This window comes from Tyto alba, unplaced genomic scaffold (genome assembly GCF_018691265.1).
Source record: "Tyto alba isolate M040663 unplaced genomic scaffold, T.alba_DEE_v4.0 Super-Scaffold_17, whole genome shotgun sequence".
Classification (NCBI taxonomy): Eukaryota; Metazoa; Chordata; class Aves; order Strigiformes; family Tytonidae; genus Tyto; species Tyto alba.
In genome coordinates, this window is record NW_024881279.1 from 18624348 (window position 1) to 18649747 (window position 25400).

General features: G+C 37.5%; 1 protein-coding gene across 1 annotated transcript in view; it reads right to left on the reverse strand.

The window, feature by feature from the left end:
- The window catches only part of SLIT3 (slit guidance ligand 3), a 525410-nt gene that overhangs the window by 482199 nt on the left and 17811 nt on the right, over positions 1-25400 (reverse strand). The window contains exons 3-4 of the mRNA XM_042790009.1: positions 19653-19724; positions 15650-15721 (exon numbers count right to left, since the gene is read on the reverse strand). Coding sequence (XP_042645943.1) covers positions 15650-15721; positions 19653-19724 — 144 coding nt within the window. The remainder of the gene's footprint in view (positions 1-15649; positions 15722-19652; positions 19725-25400) is intronic.

The following is a 25400-nucleotide window of genomic DNA, read 5'->3' on the forward strand; positions in this document are numbered from 1 at the left end:
TTACTAAGTTTACTCTTTTAAGCAGCACTGACTTGGGAAGCAGCAAAGCAGGAGCACTGTCAACTTCATTGAATGGTTTCACCAGAAAATCCTATTAGCATCAAGAAATATGTTGTGGTCATTAATGTAACTTCTTCCTTTGCTTTGTATAACTTCCTTTTTATAATGAAAAACTGTCAAGATACAGCACACATTAAAAGAGTCAACCTTGTCCATTACTTTCTGTCAGCACCTCTTTATATTACTACACTAGGAAATGAAGGCAGACCATATATATTGGAATTTCAATAGGGTTGCTATGAGGAAGCCCAGTACAATCATATTACAGGATTATGGTGTGGAATAATTGAGTTTGTTTATTTATGTGACATGCTAGTACAGAAGCTTCTACAAAAACTGTGAGAGATACCACTGTATGTCACTAAGGGACTGTTTTCTAAGGGAAAGCTGTTTACAGTAGTTACAATTTTGAGATCCCTTATTACAAACACAGCAGGCTGGGTGGTCCTGGTTCACATTTTCAAAGCTGTCAGAAGTAATAACCTCTATTAGTAACTTCTCATTAGGCTGCAAAAGATTATCTATCCTCCTACCCTCTATCAGAAGCAGACTACATGACTTAGTACAAAGAAGCAGCATATGATCTGACAGCTCTACAATACTTTTTAGTTTTCAGCAAAAGATTTTTTTTGTCATTATTATTATTTTTTTAAGAATCTCTTCATATAAAAACAATCTGACATTAAGACGGAGGATAAAGCCAGTGTGTAAGCATTACACACAGATGTCCTCTGGCTAGGAACAAACTAGTAACATAAGCAAATAAAGTATGAGGACAGGTTTAAATGTCAACATTTTCCCAAAGCCAACGTGAAACAAAAAAGGTCTAATAACAATCACATATGCATTAAAGACTGAGATCAATGCCCTACATCATACAGAAATGGACAGAAGTGTTAGCATGAACTGAATTGAAGAAGTGAAGAGAGAACCTTAAGTATCAGAGAGCATTTGTTAATGACAGTGTCAAGAGCAAGAAAATCCTGTAAATCCAGAAGTAGCAAGCAACAGTACAGCGACAATCTCTTAACTCAGTAGCATATTTGTAAAACCAATCAGTTACATTTATGCAGGATGGTAGTTTATACCTGCCTTTATCAGCCTTTAATGTACAAGAACTTACAAATGTTATTAACCACCATTCACATACATCCAAAAAAGATTGATCAATAAACCCTCAAACAGTGAGGTGCTCTCTGCAGAAGCTATCTGTTCCTCAGTTTCTCCAATGCTTTTAGTAAGTTTTCTTTCTTCAAATCTAAAAAAAATTTAGGAATTCACACAAAGTTCTCCAATTTTTGTATCTTCAAAACCCTAACACAGAACAAGAAAAAATACAGTTACTTTCCATTATTCCTCCACAGACTACATGAAAACAGTAGGACTTTATCCAAGGAACATAAAGAATCTATTGGCAGTATCCTTAGTTGTCCACCATTTTTAATACTTAATAAATTTTTTATAGGCAGTAAAATAGACATGGTGAAACCACTTTCTTACACCTGAAAGTAATCTTTCCAGATCAGGGCTGAAACCCTATGAAGAAAGCAAAAAGTAAATTTTAGTATGCACATCTCCAAGCCATGTCAGCAGGGGCAACCAGTCTTAAAAGTTTGTATTAATCGAACTAACCATTTCCAGAAGTCAGAAATAGCTGTGAATAATTAGCAAGAAAACTTGCAAATACAACTATTATAGCAATTTTTACCAGAAGAAATAGAACCCTGTTCCTATTTGATCTGTTCTACTAACTGGATACCAGCCTGGCTCACCATGCCTCTCCATATATAGTAAAGAATGCTTCTGTGGCAATGGGTTACTCCTTCCTCCCGGGGGCTATATGCCAAACAGAGCTATTAAACAAGAAGACTAGCAGAATCATCTCCTGCCTGAAATCAAACTGGATGCCTAACAAAGGATGAATCCTCCAAAGGCAACAGAATGAATATAAGGAAATAATTAAGCAGACCAAAGAGCGCACTGCACACTTGACTTTAATTTGAAAACAAAAAAAGCAGCTCTAATGACTGCTTTATCACAAGTCTGTGAGAATTACCTATCACAACTCAAAGTACATTTTCTCACTAGAAAGCCACAAGGGGTAACTAGCCAAAAAAAAAATTCATTGTCATGAAATAAGATTTTATATAAAAATCAAGCACACTCAATTTCTGTGATTACCTCTGATCCACTTGAGCTTTCCCAGTAAGTTATCAAATACAGGGGTGAGTCTTTCTGAAGTGTTTCAGTACCTAGCAGTTATCATTTCTCTCGTATTTCTAATACACTGCATCACACCTATCCCCCTCAGAATTATCAAAGACAAATTTTTAAAAGTATACGTAATTTCCATAACATCTGCATGAACCCTAGAACGCTCTCTTCCTCTTGTGATCTTCATACTACAATACCTTGAGACGAAGAGGAAGACCTAGAGAAGAGATCACCTCCAAGCAACTGAGAACCTAATACAAGCATAAAGTTAACTATAAGCCGACATGAATTATTTTGTTCTCTTCTGTACGGAAGGCTGCAGCTGCAGGTGAGCTCCAGTTCAACAGATACAATTAAAATACAGTTGTGCCAGAGACAAAGTAAGTTCAAGACAGTACTGGTCTGACCAATGACAGAAAGACTTCAAGACCAACATATTCATATGTTCTCCAAGAATAAAAAGATGTTAAGTACTTTGATTTCATCATTTCACTCAGGAACAGGATTATCCAAGGACTGCTGTGCTTAACAGCATGAAATTCAGCCAGTAACACTTTCAGTTTTTCTAAAATGTCAAGCAGTATAATCCTTCTAATACGAGGAAGCTCAAAGAAGCAATGATAAAATTTAAGCTAAACAAAATTCATCCAAATTATTTCAGACCAGTGATGTAGCAGTTCCTACCCAACAGTAACACAGACCTTTAAGTATTTCCTACAGATCCCAGATGACTGCTCAATCCTTAAGTGTTTTGCTTAAGCAAATACTCTCATAAATCTTCATCAAGTATAAAGAACTGCTAAAATCAAACCAACAAACTACAGAAAAGAATAATGTTTAAAAACTCTGATGTAATGTTCAATGCTCATCAGCTATTCCAACTGATTTATGGTTACATTCTAGTAGAAGTGTCATTATTCCATTTGCTTTGTAACCATCATTTTCAGAAGCTTAAGAATCCTGAGGTTATAGAACCTCTTGTCTACATAAATGAGACCCAAATTTGTTTTTCCATGAGTTCTTATGGGTCAGCGACCTACTATGAAAATGTTTTTGATGAAATCAGGCTCGTTTATTTTCATGTTGTTAAAATAAACCTCTTTGTTTTGTAGCCCTGGTCAGATGTACTAATGCAAACCAAAACCAATTCACTGAAGCATACATCCTGCTTTCTTGCTAGCTGCCCTTTGCCTCTCTCGCACTTTTCCTGTGTTTGGATTCCTCCTGTGCAGACCTATTGACAGAGCTGCTAATGGCTTCCTTCAGAAAAGAGGTGCCAATTTTTTTTTTTTTTTTTAATGTTTACTAAAGAAATAAAAGGTTCACTCTTGCATCAGCAATAACAAAAGAAGTTTGGCTGTTCAGCAATGGCTGAATAATATCTAACTATATAATTATGTGCTATAGACAGACATACTAAACTATGAAATTTGAGGATATTACTGCCCTCTAGGACCCCACAGTACATAAACAGTTATTGGGAACTATTATTTTCCCAAATGCATATACCAAATTAGCAGATATCACCACTACACATCCACAAATCTACACACGTTGAAAGAATCACTGTAGGTGGTTTCTCTTAACTACTTTATTCGCTGAATAGTCCCCAAAGAGTAAGAAAGTGACAGCTACCGTATCATTTAAAAATTTATTCCAATAACAGCCCCATAAAAATAAACGCAAAGAAATACAGTTCTCGTTCACTTGATTTACAGACAAGAGAGTGGGAGGAGATTGGGAGGGATTATCTTTGAACTAGTATATCAGTACTACAGGCTTAGGAGGTTTTTTGCTAAATAAAGATGGTCCAGTAGAAACAGAAAGCAGCAGGTAGTGCTGGGGACTCACAAACCACCAGCTGATTAAGGCATACACTTGTTCCTTTTTAGATGTTCTTCCCATTTTATCTCCAGATTGCATGCACAAGATCTAGCTCACACTAAGTACTTATCAATAGTACGAAGCAAAGCATGAAATTTCTACCATTTCAGTATGTTTGTGCCACTCATCAACTACCGTTCCAAAAAAAAGCATCTCTGATGTGGAAGGACATGCACATCATCAAACCTACTGTTGACAGATATGGAGCAAGTACACTGTGGATTTATTTCCTGAATTAACATGCAACTACTTTTTCAGTCCTGAAACTTCAAGCGCAGAAATCACAGAATTCTGTGGCAAACTGACAGCTTGTCTTATTTTTAATAGTATAATAGAAAAGGACAAAGCAATTTTAACTTTTCTCAAATTATCGTAAGAAATATAAACTATTTTCAAGTATATAACCTGTATGCACATCAAGCAACTGCTGATCTGTGTACAAATACCATTACACATATTTCCATAAAACCTAAAGTTGTTTGCTTTAAAATAAGCAGAAAACTGAACATCGAAATCCAAATTGCAGATGCCTCTCATCAGAGGTAATGCCATGATCACAGTACATTACATGACAAAGCACTACTGTTTTTCAAGTATCCAATGCTCACCAAATGACAAAGTATGCCTCCAAAAAAGCCCCAAATAAATTTTGTCATGTTAAAGCTTTCTCTTACTCTTCTACAAGTCATGTTTCCAGTGATGTTTCTAAAAATTAGCTGACCTTTTCACAATATGGCTTAAACTACTTAAATACTTTGAAATAGAAATGCAGCCCGCTATATTAAGACACTGAACAGGATACTGACTTTCTCCATAATCAAAATGCAGACTGGGTACCTCTCAGAATTACCAGGTTTCACTTCTACAAGTTGTTTCATGCTTATTTTTTCCACCACAGTCTTATTTGCACTAGTGATCTATACTTACACTTGAACCACTGTGTCTCCCCAAAATAACAAGTTCTACCTGCAAGCTGCTATTGACATGAGAAGGTAAACACCAATTAATCTTGAGATACTAAGACATAGGCATTACAGAAGCATGTATATATATTGCGTGCTCACTATGTTGAACAATTATATTACAGAAAATCAAGTTCTAACCTTGAATATAATTTATATTCTTAGAATTTTAGTACCTTCACCCCAAAACACTTTCTATTTTGTCTTTCTGAAAAATAGCATGATTTGTTTAGTTTCAAAGTTATGGTGATACCTCAGCCCTGTGGTACATCTTTTGAAAAAAATTCATAAGAACTACTGAACAAAGTTGTGGCTACAGTTTTTGTTACACAAATGCATTTTGTTGAACATGCGTTGTCCTGTCCTGCCAGGCAGCTTTTCAGGGTTGCAAGAAGTTGCACCGGCATCCTCAAGTGGCCAACAGCTAGTTGTTAGAAAGCTCTAACGGGCCAGGACCATAATAACCAATACCTCACACTGCTGGACTGTGCTGTGAGAGTTAACAGCAGAGGATTCTCAAGGAAAGACTAAAACTGAAAGTTGCGCTAGATAAGAAATCAACAAAATTAAAAATTACATTCATGTATTTTGGACTGCAAAAATGTTCACCTTACAGATTTAAGTATACTTCATTCTGGGATGTGCATTCACTACTCACACTACATATGAAAGATGATTTATCATTACTGGACAGTATCATCCTACTACATCCCAACCAAAGCTACATATCCCTGAAAACTTAATATAAATTATAGAATATAAATTATTCACTATATAAACTGGGTATCTGCATGAAATAGGCCATACTTGAATACTTTCTTCAGTTCTTAACTGTTGTGAGAAGTTTGACTCTATATGGAAATGTATGTACTGGAGATCTTACAACATTCCTTTCCAACAAGAACGACGTTTTGGACTAATGGTTGCATATTCCCCTCCTGTCACAACAATTTTATATTGACGGCATATTTGAATTGTGGGAACAGCAAAAAGAGTTCTTTGAAAAAAAAAATTTTTTTTTAAATCTTTCCTGACCATAACCGGTATGTCATTCAGACAAATAAGTAATGCTTCTCTAAAATACTGGCAGTTAAGGAGTGTACTAAGGATACATTTCAGTGAAATCTTCCCAAGTAGCCTGTGTACAGCACGGACAGATAAGTGAAGCATGACAGCCATATCTTGAGAACATTTATTTTGGCTGTTTGAGCCAGGAGAAGCACATAAAGCTGAAACAAAAGCAATACAAAATTAATGAGCTTCCTTCTTTCCGTCCAAGAATTAATAAAGGTGAGCTGTCAGCTTGAACAGATGTGACACAATTAGATATAGTACTTGCATTCCACCCCAATGATTTACAGAAGTATACTATCCACACTCCACACCTATTTTATTTTTTATTTGTAGTTGCAGAGACACACCATATATATACCAAGAACTACTATATTATTGGTACTGGTTTTGCCCTGTGTGATTCTAAATGTAAACTGAGGTATCAACCACAGAGTTAAATAATCCACCATTTGCATCTTATACAGCAGTTTCCATCACATCTCATGACTAAAATTTGTACCTATTGTTTTATCTTCTCATTATCATTCACATTTCTCAGGGAAGCTACTGATTTTGCCTAGGTTTTTATTAAGCAAATCTTAGAGGAAACAGGGATTCCTTACTGGCAACCTGACAGCACTCCTTTAAAGAAGTCATCTATCCAGCATGAGCTTCTCAGTGGGGTGAAAGGCAGTTTAAGTCCACTAAACACCTCTGATCTAGACATGAAAAAGCAGTGCAACTTCCTCAAGTGTCTCAGCCCTCTCCATGAAAAGGACAGCATATCCTTAATACCTAAATTGTAGGCAGCTAGTTCAGCAGAAGCACAGTAAGGTTTGGAAAAGATGATAAGCTGTATAGTTTCTTGCAACAGATGAAAATCAGAAAACATCCAGCACTGGAACTGCACTGAATAGTCCACCTAGATCAGTACCTTGTTTCCAACAGTGCCAACATGCAGATGCATACAGAGGCATAAGCGCAGGGCAAGAACATACGATACTCCTCTACCAGCTTTGCTAGCTTTCAGCCTTTTTCAGCTGGATGAAGATTTTGCATATGGATATCTCTTTCATGAATGTAGCCAGCCTTGTGATGACCATCTGTGAGCTTCTATTTGAGTCTTCTAGGAGCTCCAACATTTTAGGATTTCCCTACTCTCCCCTCCTCTCCCCATTTCCCTCTTCCTCAACCCTGAATTGCATCTACTGTATTATTTCACAATCACTCAAGCTCCGAAGGTGCTTCTACAATTCCTCAGAGTGGGAATTTGGATTAAAACTGCCCATGAATCATATTTCTGGAAGGCTATATGAGAGCGATGGGAGATGGAGTGGATGGGTCCCAGCCACTCTGCTAACAGTTAACCTTTATCATCCAGGTTATTTTAGAGATAACTCCTAAAACACAAGAGGCAAATTCATACAAGTTGCTCTTTAAGAGGGAAGGGACAAGGCTTGAGGTCTTGACTCATATTTCAGCCAGTCAAATGAGACAAGGCAGTTCTTAAGTGTTCTGTCTGGCTGTAAATGATACCCATGGTTTGGAGGACTGATGAATCTATCTACCAGTAGTTGGAAAGATTTCACTGAGAGCTCCACATTTAAATTCAGAGAAGAGACCAGCAGCTCCAAGGATGAGTCATAAACATCCCATGTTTAAAGTGAAGGTGTTAACCAGCCCACGAGCACAGAGACAACTCTTTCCCCTTGGAAAAAAGGAAAAGCATTGGTCTAGACTAGGCCTGATTTAGCTATACATAAAAGACAGCAGAACAGGTCTGTGGTAAGACCTTGGCTGCGTGGGGAACAGCAAATCACTTCAGTTTTACAACACATGAAAAGATGACACAAAGTTGGAGATCACAGCACTCACAGTAGCACCACATGGTGCAATAAGCATAGCTGAATAATGAGAAAGCAGAAGTAATAACAGAGACCAGTAAAATTTGTAGTACTCCAGTCTCAGAAAAGTAACGCAAGAAGGCACCTCTTGTGCCCAAAGAACTGCATGATACCACAGGAAGATGCAACATATCACTGTGATTGATGAATTTTCACACAGCCTCAACACATGAACATTTATGGACTCAACTTTTCTCTTCACATGGATGTTAGAAATCAAGAGCTCTGGCTTGGCTTCCACCACACAGCATGAACAAGAAAATGGGTCTCGTTATGCCACTTTGGGACAACCATTCTCCAAGACCAAGACAGAAGGTAAAGAGAAGGAGTATGATTTCCCTTACTCTGTAGGAAGAATACATAGAAAGCATACTACTCCAGAGCACAAATGACTTAGAAAAGATTTAGTCTTCCTTGAGACTTTTGGCTATGAGTCAGAAGCAGGATCAAACTGTGAAACTCCTTTTGTGCAGTAAGTTGATGAAGCAACTCAAGAACTTAGAAAGCTACTATATGAGGGTGTTGCTGCTACTCTACTGCTATTAGAGTCAGAAAATTATGCAGATGAAGTACTTATAACATGGTCCTCACTTAAGCAGAAAAACAACATTACAGCCACTTCAAAGAGAAGATCCACACTCCAAAACACCACAATTCTTCAAGAAAATAGTAAGGCTGTACCCACACAAGTTAAACCAAATAGCCACTCCAAATAAATTCATAGTTTTCCTATGTATTTTTCAGAGATTGTCTGAAAGGGAAGCTTTGGCCAAACACCAAACTGGAGAGTAAAAAGGAATGGAAGCGGCTCAAATAATACTAGGAAGATTCTGCAGTACAGAGTGCTCCATTCTCTATTACTGTGCCATTAGCATCCAGGAATAAAACCAATAGCACCCCTTCAGATACTCACACCCAGAAATATTATAGCTCATCATCATGTAAACAAAGACACTCATTTGAAAGGCATCGCTAAACTTTTCTTGAAAATGCAAAGTAAAAGAAATTGCTTTTTCAGATGTTGATTATGGGATTTTTTTTTTTTAAACTGGAATAATTTCTCAAAAGATAAGGGACAAACATTATTGTCATGGTTTGAGCCCAGAGGACAACTGAGCACCATGCAACACTTCACTCCCCTCTCCCTCTCCACCTCTACCCACCCCAGTGCTGGAAAGGAAAAAATGAAGCAAAAGGCTCCAGAGTCAAGATAAAGACAAGGAGGGGTGGATCACCCATTACAGTCATGGGCAAGAGACAGACTCCTTAGGGGAAAAAAGAGCATCACTTTAATTCAAACTCTAGAAACCCCCAACATTTAACAGACAAGGTGGGACAGTGAGAAGCGCCACCACATCCCAAAACACCTCCCCCAGCCCTTCAGCTCTGCTCCCCATCTCTCTCCCTCCTCCCCCAGCAGTGCAGGGGGCAGGGGATGGGGGTTACAGTCAGCTCGCCGCTCCTTCCTCCTCGGGAGACGGGGTGAACGCTGCACATCCCTCCCCTGCTCCACGGGGCTCCCCTCTCACTGCAGACAGGCCACCACGAACCTTCTCCGCAGTGAGTCCTCCCCACGCGATCCAGCCCTTCCCGAGCCGCTCCAGCGTGGGTCCCCCCTGCGTGTTGCAGTCCTCCCAGCGCCGAACTACCACAGCTGGGGGGGCCGCTTCCCCCCTCAGAGTCCCGGCTTCTTTCAAGCTCAGCCTCCTGATCGGGTGCGGGCCCCTCCACAGGCTGCAGGTCGGCCTCTGCTCCACCGGTGACCTCCACGGGTGGCAGGGGGGTGGCCCTGCCGTCTCCCCACGGGAGACAGGGGGGCTCTGCTCCAGCGCACCTCCCGCCCCTTCCTCCTCCTTCCTTCCACTGACCTGGGTGTTCCCACAGGTGTCCTTCTCGTAACTCCTCCTCACAACTCCAGCTCCCCCTCCCAGGTTCCCCTTCTTAATTACGTTATGGCAGAGGCGCAGCCACCGCCACTAACTGGCTCGGCCTTGGCCAGAGGTGGGGCCGACTTGGAGCGGGGGGAGCTTCGAGAAGCTTCTCACAGGGGCCACTGCTGTAGCCCCCTCCCCCACTGACAAAAAACACATCGCACAAACCCAGCACAATTATTCATGATATTATTTAAATATTAACCAGCATCAATAAATATTACTTGAACTTGCAGTCATCAGCCAATGCAGCAAGGAGCTTCATATTGCTAGCTCACAGATGCAGGCAGCACAAGAATTAAGTACTAGTCTGTTCTTCACATCAGGAAAACAAGAACACACCTCAGTGTCACACACTGAATTTTGTTTTTTTTTATATTCTTTGCCATCTCCCACAAAGAGTGGTTAAGTTTACAACTGGTCTGTTAGAAACTCGTTTCCCCCATTTACAAAAGATAACATCACTGACAGGCTGTGATCTGGGTTTAGACAGCACAGGTTCATTTTACCCGATTTATGGTGGGTTGTTGCAGCAGTAATTCTGCCCAGTATGAAAGATTAACTCAAGTTTTGACATCTGCTACACCCAGTTCCTCAGGAGTCAATGTGGGGTGCAGATATCTTTGGTATGAATGCAAAGAAATCCATCCCTCCAAAATGCAAAGACACAGGAGCTTCACGATGCCTCTAGCAGCCCCAATTTATCACTCACACCCTCCTCAGAGGGTAAGGCCACAGGTTATCATTTCTCACTCCTAAAGCACCGCCCGTTCCTGGGGAGTTTGTTAGCAAACCTGGTACTACACCAACTTATATATGATAGCTTGAGAAGGAAGAGGGAAGTATGCAAGTAATGAAGTTGACTAGATATCAGACCACAGCTCTAAATCCATTTTAGCATGTCTTTGTTCTCCAGCATTTTATGATCACTGATTTCGAATCATGTTATCCATAGTCACAGGGAAATGGAGACACAAAACAAAGCTTTTTTCTGAAAGGCTACATTCAAACTGTCTTACATATTTACATATCCATATGGCTTCATAAATGTGTAGTGTATGCAGTTCCAGAAAAACTTCTAAACTGCACACACTGCAAACTTACATAAACACTATAGATTTGTCCATGCTACCAAAGATCTGCAATAAGCTTTTGTTTACAACAGCAAAGAACTGTCCAATGCTTTTATTATTTTGCCTGCTACTCTGAAGCACTTAGCAATCTTTCCACTCAGCATGTTAATTATGGAAGATGCTTTTTGTATTACATGATTTATTTAAAGCCTGTTCAATCTCGATTTATGAAATCCAGATTGTGAAGGATCACATGAAAATTTATTCTTCTCCTTAGCATCTTTGGTCACTAATAGCAGTTTTACAGTACATTATGCCAAATAAATATACTTTAATACCTTAAGCATTTAGGAAGCTGCTTACAAAGACTCAATGCACAGAAGCGACTGCCATTAAAGGTCAAGTACAAATCCCATTTTGACATCTGTTTTATCATGCACAAAACCAAAACCATACATATGTATGCTAGGGTTAAAATCTGGATTCTAGCTTTTTTTTTTTTTTCCTTTTTCTTTTGGCTTTTTAAGCTAATTATTTTTCCCAACTTCGAAAAGATTTGATTTGGCCATGCTTATACATTTTTCCCCCCTCCTCTAAACAACAAAAACACATTTTTAGTGTTTTCAGATGTTGAGATCTTTTATGCTAGCTAAAGACACTAATTTGAGTAGAAAGAACCAGCCATCAGCCAAAGTCCAGGCTTTTGAAGATAATACAGCTACGTGACAATTTCTGGCAGTTGGCCGTGGAAAAGTCAGGATCACTTGGTGTCTTATATCCTGCCTCATTTTTCACATATATGTGTGACATACATCTGGCTCTGGAAGAACTTTCAGTTCATCTTTTAGGCCCACCAGTAAGTATGCCTCTTTCTTCCTGCTCCTCTTTAAGATAAAATTATTATGAAATTCCATATGTAAAATCATACACTGTGTTAGTAGCAAAGCATACAGCTGAAATACTAAAATATAAATGTGGGTATAACATATTGTGCCAGTATAGAACTCTGTATAGGCTACTTCAAACCACAAAAAACAAAACCAGGAAAGAGGATCAAAGTCAGACGTTTTCCACTTAACTAGTAGGAAAAAACTGCAGAAGGGAACTAAAAATAAAGAACTACAACTTCTGAAAACTTCCACACACCAACAGGCCCAGGTGTTGTGCTAAAATTGTTACCCTGCTACTGGCAAGGAGGGCAGACTATCAAAATTTATAACTGGCACTTTCAGGTTTTAGCAGCAGATTTCCCTTGAACAGATGCATATATTTGTCCTGAAAAGTCTGTAATTCAACATCAATTAGCGTTATTTTTTGGAAAGAAGCACTTTAGACCTCAAGAAGCCTGGGAGAAGTTACCAAGCCTGAGAGGAGACATACCCAAGTCATTCTGGCACCTCAGACTTAAGTCACATGGACACATAGGCTCTACGCGCTTGACTGTGGCATGACACAAGAGCATCATTGGTTTGTTTGGGGCTCAACAACAGTGCAACAAGTAGAAGGTAGGAAGCTGAATGCACCATTGGTATCTATTAATGCTGTCTCTTAATTGCTTGACTTTTTATTGTTAGCTACTTCACCACTAATCTTTATGTTTTGAAATAAAACTGTAGAAACTTATTGGAATAAAACCATTAGAAACATTTCTGGTTTTCCGCTGTGGTGAGTACCACTAGTCATTCTCAAGACTTCTCAGTCTTAGGACTCATAAGAATAACTTACACTAAAACCACTGAATTTTGCTAAGAGGCAATCATTAAAATTTCTACACACTTGGAAAGCTGAGTATGGATATGCCAATGTAAGAAATGATTTCTACCTTCCATATGATTTCTCAACTTTGTACTCTTTGTCATTTTAACATACCTTGCATTATGTGCTTCCTTCAACTGATACTACCAAACTTCATTAAGCTATTACACAGTGTTTACAATATCCCGCCCTATATCTAAATAATGCCTTTAAATGCTCCATTGGTATTGTGAGCATTCATCTCCCACCCAAAAAAAAAAAAAATTCAAAACCAGAGTGAAATCTAAATAATTGGAGAGCCATCATCATGATGCTTTTGGCAGCAGTGGTTAACAACCCTACAGATATTTTAAGATTTACTTAGACTGTTATGCAGAACATTTCAAACAAAATTCTGCTAATTTACTCAGTTAATAAGGATGGACTTCCTTCAATATCCAGACAAGTGAAAAAATATTGAACTAAAATAAAATTCACCTAAGGTTATGCCCTTTCAATGATTACCATGAAGCAGTGAGTGGATTAATGTACTTCCACTGTTACTTTGAATGAAAGACCTATATATATGGTATTTTGCCAGGAATAGAAATTACTCGTTTTTTAAAGTCTGACACAATACGGCTGCTTTGTTCAGAAAGAAGTTAACGATTACTTTTGCATCTACTTCAGCAGATCAAAAAAGAACATTATTTGAAAATCTAAGCAATATAAGCAACTTTTATTTGTTATTTGAAAGAAATTAAATGGAAAAAAGCCAGTTTTTTTAATATTGAACCAGCATACTTTCTTCATTAACATTTTGCAATGCTTGACAATACTTAATAAAATAGCTTTAATATTACCTAAAATGTTGCAATTTAGCCTTTATAAGTTACGCCAAACTTTCCACAGTTCAATCTCCAAAGCCTACTGACTCATAGCAAAAAAAAAAAAAAAAAGATTTATAGTTTTGTCCTAAAAATGATTTAAGCTAAAATACCAAAAAATTTTAAGTTTCCAGGCCTCCCTTTCATATTACATTAATTTAGGAAATATTTTAATGACAGGCGATCCTAAAAGAAAAGCAGAGATGTAGTATGTTTAACAGGCCAAGTTAAGAGTTCGCACAGGAAAAAAGTAGTAAGAATTTCAAACATCACATACTTAAAAAGACACTATTAAAGGTGGTATATTTCCTAATTTCTGGTTTCACAAAATACATTAATTTGTTAACAGAGCTCGCTCTACAGAAAAACAACACGCTAAGGTGACACTTGAGTATCATTTCTGGTTACTAATTGCTAACCTTTCACCCAGATTTTTTCAAAACTCATTTTGTAGTTTAACAAAATCTATCTTTATATAAATAGAGGTATGAGAAAGATGTATTTATATACAGATATATATATATAAACACACATATATATATTAAATTAACTTAAAACTAGGACTTAGTAGTTAGGATACCAGTTTTCAAAGATGAGCTGTAACGTGAACAAGCTGTTTTCTACAGCATCAGGCTAGGCTTAATTTTGGGAAATTAGGCTGGTTATTATTTTGTACGCCCAAGAAACATGAAATAAATCAGCTATTGCAAAAATCTGATCTGAAAGTGCTTTCTAATTGAATATAGGTAAAAAGGACTTAAGATCAAAATTTAAAACTCATCTCCTTTACTGACGTAAAAGGAGCTTTGCAATGTAAGACAAAAATCCTGAGTAAATTAATTTCAAAAGTTCAACACACTAGTTAAACATCTTAAATGCAAATCTAATCTTGAGATCATCTGAAACAGTTTTAGTACAGCATATGCTCAATGCTCCAGACTTCTCTTGAACAATTGCTCTTGAAAGCTGCTTCAGAACACATCATTTAGAAAATACCAAGTTCTACAACAAATGCTTTGAATGTAAGTTATCAAGCATAAATAAACCTGCTTCTCCATCTAACAAACAGGCATTCCAAACCAGCATGTGATTTTTTTTAGTCACCTACCTCTAACAAGAAGTAGTTCCCAAAAGTATTTCAAGTATTACAGAGATTTTGTTCTGCTCCCATCATAAGCAGACAAATTAAGCTAGCTTCATGATAATGCTACACAGTACAGTCAACTGCGAGTAGCAACTGGACATAGCATGACTTCAGTACTTTTTGAGATGTAAGTTCATACTCTTGCAGAGTCAGTAGTTTTCTATAAAGCAGACTCTGGATTAAGAGACATCTTATATTCACCTCCTTGAAAAAAAATAAATGTAACTGCCGTCAAAAGCAGCAAAAATATACTGCCTTTCCTCCACTATGCTTTGCATTATATCCTGGAAACCACTGGTATCAGTGGAATTATGCAACTTCAAATGAAATTAAGCTAATCAGAAAATTAAGTCTAAAAGCAGTTTTAAAAATTCTGTGGTTCTCAAAGGAATCCACTGCAACTTCCACGAGCATAAATATTTATGTATGTATATAAATAAATAGAAATATATATGTATAATAATATTAAATTACAATTAACAAATCTTTCTTCTGCTACATATCAATTTTAAGACTTGCCCAGAAAATGTTTTTACAACTCTGGTGTCACCAACAGTTCTATTTTCTTGGCAAGCAATTGTACATTTTATATCAAGTATTACATGTCATGCAATATAAATTCAACTATGTTTAGATGTCATGCAATATAAATTCAACCGTGTTTAAGAGAATATTTTAATTTAGGCAGGTACCCATCTCTCTCTTTAAGGAAGTTAATCTTATAACCATGAAATATTATGAATGACCATTAGCAGTGAGGTGGAAAAAATGTAGATTTTCCATCGGTATATAGAGATACTTACAGCCGCTCAAGTTGTTTTAGGTCCTGAAACGCTCCACGTTCTATCACACTAATCTGATTTTCTTCCAAGTGTCTGCAATTCCAGAAATACCAGTTAGTTTTAAGGCAACAGAATAAAAGAATTTCCCCACTTCCCTTCACACATACTAAAAAATTGCTTTTCATAACAGTACCAATAACAGTTATAATCAGAGATTGTTAAAGCACTGTGGACAGAAGAAGCACTGCTTCTCTTGGTCACCAGTGGGAAACCTATTCCAAAACTGCCTCCTGACTGACAGATTTGGTAAACATTTTTGTTTCTAAACTTTTATAACCAGAACTATTATGCTCAGAAAGGTGTTGGTCTAGACACTGATTGTTATATCCTTACTATACTACTCTTAGTTTATGTAATGTAATTGTGATAACTCTTCCAGCCCACAGCAGGAACCCACTCAATGTCAACATATTTCCTGGTCCAGACTTTACGTTCTGCAAAGATTTCATGCTTGCTCAGAATAAACCATTTGTAAGTAATCCAAAGGGGCTCAATCCCTCCCAAAATACAACCATGGCAGCTCTGTGTGACAACTCTATGTATACACAGTCCCACTTACAACAGGGTGCAAAAACCTAAGGGAAAAGTCCCAGGTTTCCATTGGGGCTGACGCTACTTTTCTTCACCTCCTGAGACTGGGACAAGGGTAAGATATAAGCAATGGAGACTGACTTATCTTTCATTTACACTGTGCAAGAAATGCCTACTCATTTACACAGCAAAAATGTTCTTTATAGGTAAAGAGGAAGCCAAGGAAGAGGAATACCAATAGTCCCATTTAAGCTGACCTTTTTCCTCTCTCAGTGCTGCCTTCCAGCACACACCCATTTTCTGCTTCTCTAAGAGCACTCAGATGCATGGACTAAATCTCTAGGCTCTCCGCACATTTTACATTGCTTTAGCTAAAACACAGAAAGGAAGAACGTAACAGCCTCGGCCCAGCCAAGACTAACTAGGGAAAATGGACTACTCTTGCCTCTTCTCAACAGCCACTCCTCTGCACTTATCTATGAGGGTGCTCACAGCTGTTCAACTGGAGAGCAGTTGAGAAGATGGACAGCAAGAGAGTATGCCATGGCTAAAACCACATATGGAAGCGAAAAAAATATAATTAAAACCCCCAAACATGAGAACCAAAGGGGCATGTTCCAAAAAGGAGGGGGAAGAAAAACTGCATGAGGAAAGGTGAAAATCAGGTTATAAGAGAAAAGGAGAAGGTGCACAGAAAAAATATTTTGCATGTATGCTCTCTGGAAGCTTTTTTCTGTTGTACTGCTCTACCAATTTCCAGATCACTTGTTTATTGTCCTCATTCTGACGTATAAAAACAGAACTAGACTACCTTTCTAGGAACTCTGGGACAGGTTTTAAGTTTCTGTGCTTCCCACTATATCCCTATCACACATGGGGAAAAAAAAAAAAAAAAGAAAGAGGGTGTCAGTAATGTAGAACAACCAGAATTATGAAGAGACCATAAGAGAAAGCAAAGAAAAAATAAGACAAATCTGAAGGAATTCTGTAGAGCAAGAGTGCACAAAGTAAAAAGCTGCACAAAATAAAGTAAGAAAAACCACAAACACATAGCAGATAGGACAGGAACATGCAGAATAGGGAAATACACAACAGTGAATAAAAATGGGTATGTAGCAGACACTGAAATGGCATGCCTTGGGTTTCAGATGGTCTTCATACATTGGAAAAAAAAAAATATAAAAACCCCATATATTTTAATAGGTGTATTATGGTTTTATTCCTAATGACTTGTGGCAAACACCACACTACTCAAAGGCTGAACAACAGCATTACACAAACCTGTAACAAACACAGAACAAAACATTCCTGTAAAGATGGCAGCTGCATATTTCGCTTATTAAGGGCATTCAGTATGAATGACTGCAGGGGCATCAGGCAATGTCTGACACTATAAAAAACCAACCAAACCAAAAGAACTACTGACATTAATGATCGTATAGTACATGTGTTTTAATAGACTTTCAAAATGGTATTGACAGTTGGGATGGGAGCCAAGGAAATCTAAATGTCTCCACTGCTAGAGATGAGAAACATCACAGAACAGAAAGTCTTCCAATAAGACTTGAAATGTTTTCTTAGCATATGACAACTTGTTCAAAAGTGTTACGGTAGCAGGAGAAAAGACTTGCCTTTTCATTGGCAGTATTCAATTAATTCATTGATTGAATTATCACTAAATAACTGTAACGGTTCAACGGTTGCAGTTTTAAAGACTTTAGAAGATACTCAAAGGAAACCACTGACTGCAGAGGGCAACCTTCAGAAATACAGAAAGGAATTTTCAGGGGGTGCTGATGAGGTTACTTGTGTGTTTAACATCTGATAGCTGTTTGTTTCGGAAGAAAAGGTCAACAGGGTGGTAAAACCAGCCTGCCTCTGTCAGTGCTGGGACCAACTCAAGATCAGATCTTTTGTCTTAGTCACTAAAACTTGGAATTAAGCTCAGCAGTTCAGTAAAATACTGTTAGTGAACTCCATCTCACACACACACACACACAGAATGTAGTCACTGTTATGTAAATGGCACCTGATGAACAGAACTAGATACCAATTCTTCCTTTTTTTTTTAAGTAAAATTCGAAATTTGAACTTTATCCATTGGTTACTGTTAACATAAATACATACCTTTCATGTTTTTATTGGAAATGTTTCTGAAACATCTCAGTCACTGCTTTTAAACATATAGATCTCCACACATGCATATATAATCTCCCTGATAACACAGCAATGTTTCTCACTGAGAAACTTGCAAATTTGCATCGCTACAGCAGCACTTGATGCCCAAATTAGACCCAGTGAAGGCAGAAACCAACAGTTACTTTAAATGAGACCTCCAGAAGCGCTAAGAACCTAAGAGGTCAGCCTCAAGTAATTCAGTACATTACATTGAAAACTACTTTGTTTCTCTCATCTGACCTTTCCCGCTCCCCCCCCCCCCCCCCATGTATGCCCAAATATTTAAAGCTATATATTTGGGTTTACATACAGGAGTAATACAACTAACTTAATTTTCACAAAGCAAACACTGGATTCCCACAGTATTTCTGTCAAAGGCATCGATATCTACATCTGCCTCCACGTTGATGTGAAGGGGATCTAAACTACTTGATGTAATACAGAAAAACTGTTAGAGACATTTCAAAGGGAAAAAATAAATCATTTTAAATAGGAAGTCCGTCCAACCTTTCCTGAAAGGACTGAAATGGCTTCAAAATCTACTTCCTGTTCTTTTAACCTATGATTATTTTCTTAAGAAAAAAAAGGTCTGTATATAACTAGAATAAGTCCTAATTTTCATCCTTAATTTAGTGGTGCCATTTGAGGTTCACAGAAGTAAAAAATAGCAAATCAGTAATGACAGATTCTGTAGACTGATGTTTCCCCTTTTGATGTTCAAGGCCCATTTAGAAGTACAGTTAAACTGTAACTGATACTTTTAGATCAAGGAACAGCACCACCTAAACATCTCCGTATTCATTACTTCATATTAGACTAAAAAATTCACATGTTTCCTTGTGTACAACTTCTGCAGCTACCCGTAATCAAGTTCTGCTTAATCTTCTGCAAAAGGGCTGTTAATGGGACTGTACTTTAAGGTGACCAAAACCTGAAAGTCCTATTTGCTAGTGTTTCAGTAGAATTGATTTATGCGTAAGTGACTGTAAAGCGGATCAAAATTTTTACTATTCATTAAAAGCCAGTGAGAAACACAAACAACTAAATAGCTCTGAAGCCACGTTCAGACTTCAGCATAGAACTGAAATGCAGTATTTCACATCACAAATTGTTCCAGTTGCCTGATTTAAAAGAACACTAATGAATAATGTACCGAAATTACTGGCATTTGATGTCTAGAATTATGGACATTCTTGGTATCACCACCACTGTAAAACAGTCTTGTAAAGAAAGATAAGTTTTGTGTTATACTCACAAGACACGGAGATTCTTCAGTCCTGTGAAGTCCGTCTTCGTGATTCTTGTGATATTATTTTTTTCTAGATCACTGCAGAAGAAAAAGAAGACAGTATTCACACACTATAACTGACATCCAAAATTTCTTTAGCAGAATGCATCTCCGTCACTGGAGCATCTATCAGCTGCTCTATTTCTACAAACTAATGTTTCCATTAAAACCACAAAAAGCAAATCATCAATCCTGATACATTTTGCCTCCTCCTCCAAGTACATTGCTCTCATACAAGAACTTTCTTCCATTTTTATTTCCAGTATTGGTGCTCACTGCATGCCTGCCTCTCCCCTCAAGACTACAATCGTTTAAGAAACTAAATATATTTGAGACCCAATTGGTATAATACAGCTTAAACAGAGTACTTGCCACCAAAATTAAGATCAATCTCTGGGGCTACTCTAAACCCAAGTGAGTCCTGCCTGATGCAAAAACTTAGGTAACACAGAGCTTGAGGAGAGAATGACTGACTTTAGTGACTCCTAAGTGTGGTCATACCCAGATGACTGGAATATTTGCAAAGTTAGAGAACATCTTATGGGTTTTTTTTCTGAGCATTCTAATTGGGAAGGCTCCTGAATCCACCTTTTTGAAAAATGCTGGTTTTCAAAAATACTGTTAATCACACTAACCCATTTCCCATGTGTTTACACCCTTTGCCAGTTCCTACCCTCTGTCTTTAAACTCCTGGTTTCCTAACACCTTTATTATCCCCCCAATACATTTTCCTCATGTGGTCACATACCAAGTATAATGTCCTGCATCCTGCTTCACTCTCTGACAATTTATGTTCTAGATTCAAAATTATTAAGTAACTGGCATCTTTTCCAAGACAAGTAAAACACACTGTAACCAGACCTTGAGCTGCCCACTCTTCTGAATCTTCTCTTCCGAGTGAGCACACCAAAATATGGAATTTCATGTCTAAATTTACATCTTAATATGTTAGAGCTCAAAATCAAATACTCTAGTTTGAGACAAACTCTATTTAATTCAAAGTTGAGTCAAATGAAAAGTAAATTATTTTATAAGCTAATCCTTCTTGCAAGATCCTATACTTAAGGATAGCTCTCAGTACACTAACTTTGGTGCCTTCAGAGTCACAACAAACCAAGATTAACTCTTTCTTTCCCAACCTAGAGTCTTTCTGTCATTTCATTTGAAAAAAGCATACCAAACAGCTGGCTGTGCCATAGGTCCTGTGTTGTTGTTTTCTCTCCTCTAGACTTGCCTTTGCTAGACACCCGTAAAGTCCTCCTGGTTGAATATGTTCTGTTGTTTGGGGTTTGGGTTTTTTTTGTTGGTGGTTTTGGGTTTTAGTGTTTTTTGGTGTTGGTTGGTTGGTTGTTGGTTTTGTTTTGTTTTGTTTTTCCTGTCCAGACTGTTCCATCTGACCTAGTGCTAACCAACAGAGACAAGACAAACAGTCTTTTTTCCTGGTCTTCGCCCATGCTTATTTTAATATAATAAGCAATAAGCAGCAAACTTGCAATCAATAAGAACTGATATACTCTCCATCACATCACCACAAATTTGTTCTGGGTGTCAGTTTCCTAGATACATGAAGCCTTTTACAAAAAATAAATTTTCTAATGTCGGAGTAAACTTTTTTTCTTCCAAGTCACATTTTATGTCTACCAAAAGCTGTTAAATGTCAAAAATACAAGCCTTTGGGGAAACAGTTTTCATGCCAGAAAAGCATTCAGTATTTTTCTAAAGATCACGAGACTGTAAACAATACATTCTGACAAATTTTGTTGTCTATTGCCACTGAACGAAAACAATCTAATACGAAAAAATTTGTCATGAGGCTAGACAAATTTTCTAAAAGAGAATATGAGATCACAAATCCAGAACAGCAAGTAGAAGCTTTTCCTATGCAATTAATTTTAACTATAGTTCCTGTATTAATGTACACTGGGATACACCTCTTGGATTTAGGTTCAATTTCTCCCTCATTTCTAGTAAAATTCAATGGCAAAAAGATTACAGTATTATTTTTGAGTACATGTGGCAGTCATCTGACACCTGTACAAACCTTGACCCAGAAATAATTTCTGGAAATCAGATGTGTGTTCCTAAATGTTGTTTCAACTTGATTATTTCTCTAGGTACAAAAATAAATTCAGGGAAGGAGTAGAGGTCAGAACTCCCAGGAATGCCTCAGCTATCACATTTGCATTCTGAAAAATGCTGCATAGCTGGCTGTTTAGGAGGGCTTTTAGTGACTAGCAAGTAATACTGCAAACAAAATGTGAAAGCTCTCGAAGCATTGAGAGCAGTTTAACTACTCCTAACCTATCCTACAGGGGGGAAAAGTGCTCCTGGCTGGCACAATTTCCAGTGATTTTCTGTCATACGTGCAGTTCCATACAAGCCGGCCAATATGACTGCTACTTAAGCCAGTCTCTTTTTTACCTCACATAACATCCTCTTAGTAGGACAGAACTGCTACTAAGAAATATGTGAGTGTTCAAGCATAAATTATTATTTCCTTTGAATCAAGACCATTTTTTTCTCCCAACATGAAGTAATATTCTTCTAAGACATTAAATGAAAAGCAACTGTCATGGTAACAAATTCCATTTTTCTAGTGTGAACTACATTGTCAAATAAAGGCAGTTACATATTTTGAAGTTTAAGCTTGTTAAAAGGTACATTATCAATATTCAGAGAAGAAACAGGACTGATTTTTTTTTAATATACCTACTAACTTCCCCAAATGCTTCTAACCATGAAAAAGAGTTCTTTCCTAATATCAACACCACACTCCACTTATCAAAAAAGTAAGTATTTATATGAGTACAGGTAATTGTACTCATTCATCTGAGGAAATAACTCTTGATATTCCTGAACATACATAACTGTTTTTCCATTTCTGTATCTGATTAATATGGAATTAATCTCCTTTTAACATCATTTTAACATGCTGGTACAGTTACTTACTGGAATTGAAAAACTAACTAACTAAATAAACTAACATACCAACACAAAGAACTGAGGGTAGTCCCATACTTAGAAGTCTGCAATGACGATGATGAAGCTCATGGTTCATACTGACAAAAAACCCAGTCTACATGTCTGCAAGACTCGTGCCACAGACAAAACAGCTACAGTTTATGATCTCCATCTTTCCCCATCAATGTAATTTGACACAGACAACAAGAAAAAAGAACAGATTAAGGACTATAAAAAAAAGAATAAACTAACAAACCACACAGAAACAAACCAACACTATAACTCAGACCAATAATTCTACATGTTGTCCATAATAAATTTTTACTGAATTCTGCCTTTAAAAATAGAAGCCACAGAGGCAAAGAATACATCATATTTTTTGCATCTTTTTTCAATTATTTGCATCAATCTCCTAGTGAATCTTTCTAAGGTATAAGCAAGACATTAACAGGATTGAAAAAGTTGAGAAACACTAAAGTACAGCAGTATTTTATAATATTTAAATCTATTTATGATGGTTACTGATAAATGTCAAATGAATACTAAAGATTCTGAAGTCATAAAATGGTTTAAAAACAGAATAAACTTTTAAGAGTTAGTTTATACATCTTAGTACAGGACATTTAAATAATAGAAGGAACACATTCTCCTGTCAGGAAACCATTTTCTTTAGCACAGATGGGAACTAAGGATAGTGATAAGGAGATGAAGGGAAAATAAAATCCCTACATTTCAGCTATATGAACAAGACAGACAGTATCCTTGCTTGACTTACATCAACTGTATTCAAAAAAAGGCCCAATGAAAAAAAAAAAAAAAACAACTAAACAACTACAGGGTACTTTCACTGCATGTACCAGCCACCCTCTTCCATTTGCCTTTACCCTGTTAACTCAGTTGTGCTTGTCTCCAAGAATACCTTTGAATAACTGCCTACATTTTTCAGATTTTCTAGCTTAATTTCCTCTCCTGTTCTCAGTTCAGTTCTTCCACCCTTAGTGCATCATTAACTAACCATTGGTGTACCAGCGTGACCTGATTGCAAGAAGCATTGGAAAGAATTAAGTCTGGAGTAAGCAACGCATAAATAGCTTGTGTTTTACTTGCATGTTGTTTCCCATCTGCTTTTCATGTCCTTCAGAAGTTCTCCTTTGCCTGTACCTCAGAAAAAGGTTTAGCAAAGCACAGCATCAGAATTCGCCAAGGCAGATCCGAGTCTGCGAAGGTGTGAGAAGCAACACAGTGGACCTTGGCCCTGCTTTTTGTCCACTTTGGTAAGACTTAGTTCTCAGCACAGCTTTACTCAGCTTGAAAAATCGTATGCAGAACTGAACTTGTGTCATATGCACCGCAACCTCTCCACCACCCCAACCCTCCTGCCCAGTCTGAGGGCCCAATCTCACACATCTGCTCTTCTCCCTCTACTTTTAGCCCCAAGCACTCCTACTGTTTAACATTGCTCCCCTGGTGAAATCTGCAGCTCCCTTTTCAGAAAGAGACATAACATTTCTTATTCAATACATAGCTTGAGACTGCTTTTTCCTCTACTCCTGCAGAGCGGCACGGCCTATATTGCATACATAATATCAATCATTCTATTAGTTTATTCTGAAGGATAGTATCCAAGTCAAAGGTTTCCATATCTGTAAGTAAAATTATTTGGACACTGCTCTAACTTTAAGAGAGCCGTTCTTCATGAAGTTCACTTTCCTTAAACCATTTAGGGTTTAATTGATAACTACGGCCTCTGTCTCTATTTTAAAAAGCACTATTTACCTGCTGAACATTTGCCTGTTCCAGCACACTCTCCCTCAAGTTTTATCTATCATTTGAAGAAAAACAGACTAAAACCTTGATAAACTACTATGTAACACTTCCTCCTCCTGCTCACAGTAGGTCTAACACTGCTGCAAAGCAGCAGATTGCCACAGGTTACCCCATTAGTCAATTAAACTTTGTAACTGTGAAGTTACTGAACTAATGCAGACATTAGTGGTTTACAGATGGTATTTGTGGGCAACATAAGATTTTAATGTTTCCTTTATAAAGTTTGGCAGCTGATTATGGGCTCACTAGTGGGTTTCAACTACAGAAAGCTAAACCTTAATATCTAATCTTGGTTGGCTTTCAAACACATCAGCGTTCATAAGAACTGTTGGAAGCAAACAGCTTTGAAAAGAAGTCATCTGGGTCAAAGACATGGGGAAAATTATACAGTAAAGGTGATTTTAATTTATATTTAACTTGAACAAATACCTACATGGAGATGTATTCACTGAACATAATACTTTTACTGTACAGAATTCCTGCATTTTGCATAGTGTGTGGGGCCAAGCAGTTCTTAGATCTTACTCAACACATACACAAGCCCAGCTACTACTCCATCATTTCATGTTCAGATATTATCCCATCATCTGAGAACACCTAAGAAAACTCCATTAAGGAATACAGGTCTCTTCTGATGTGTCAGCAGCAAAATTGATACCACTCACTTAAAAAGAAACTGAAACTGTCATTTATACAAGCTTTAGTAAAGCTTTTGGTATTAGGTCCCTCTTGTCTCTGTATTTTTCTTTTTGGAATAAAACATGTTAAGGACAATGTAGGTGTAATTACAGCTTTAAAGAGAACAAACACAGAAAGAATTATTTCAGTGGGAACAGAAACATGAATTGGACTAGAATGGCACAAGACATCAGGAAAGTGAGTTCAGATGAATTATTAAAGGGAGCTTTACTCATAAACATATCCTGC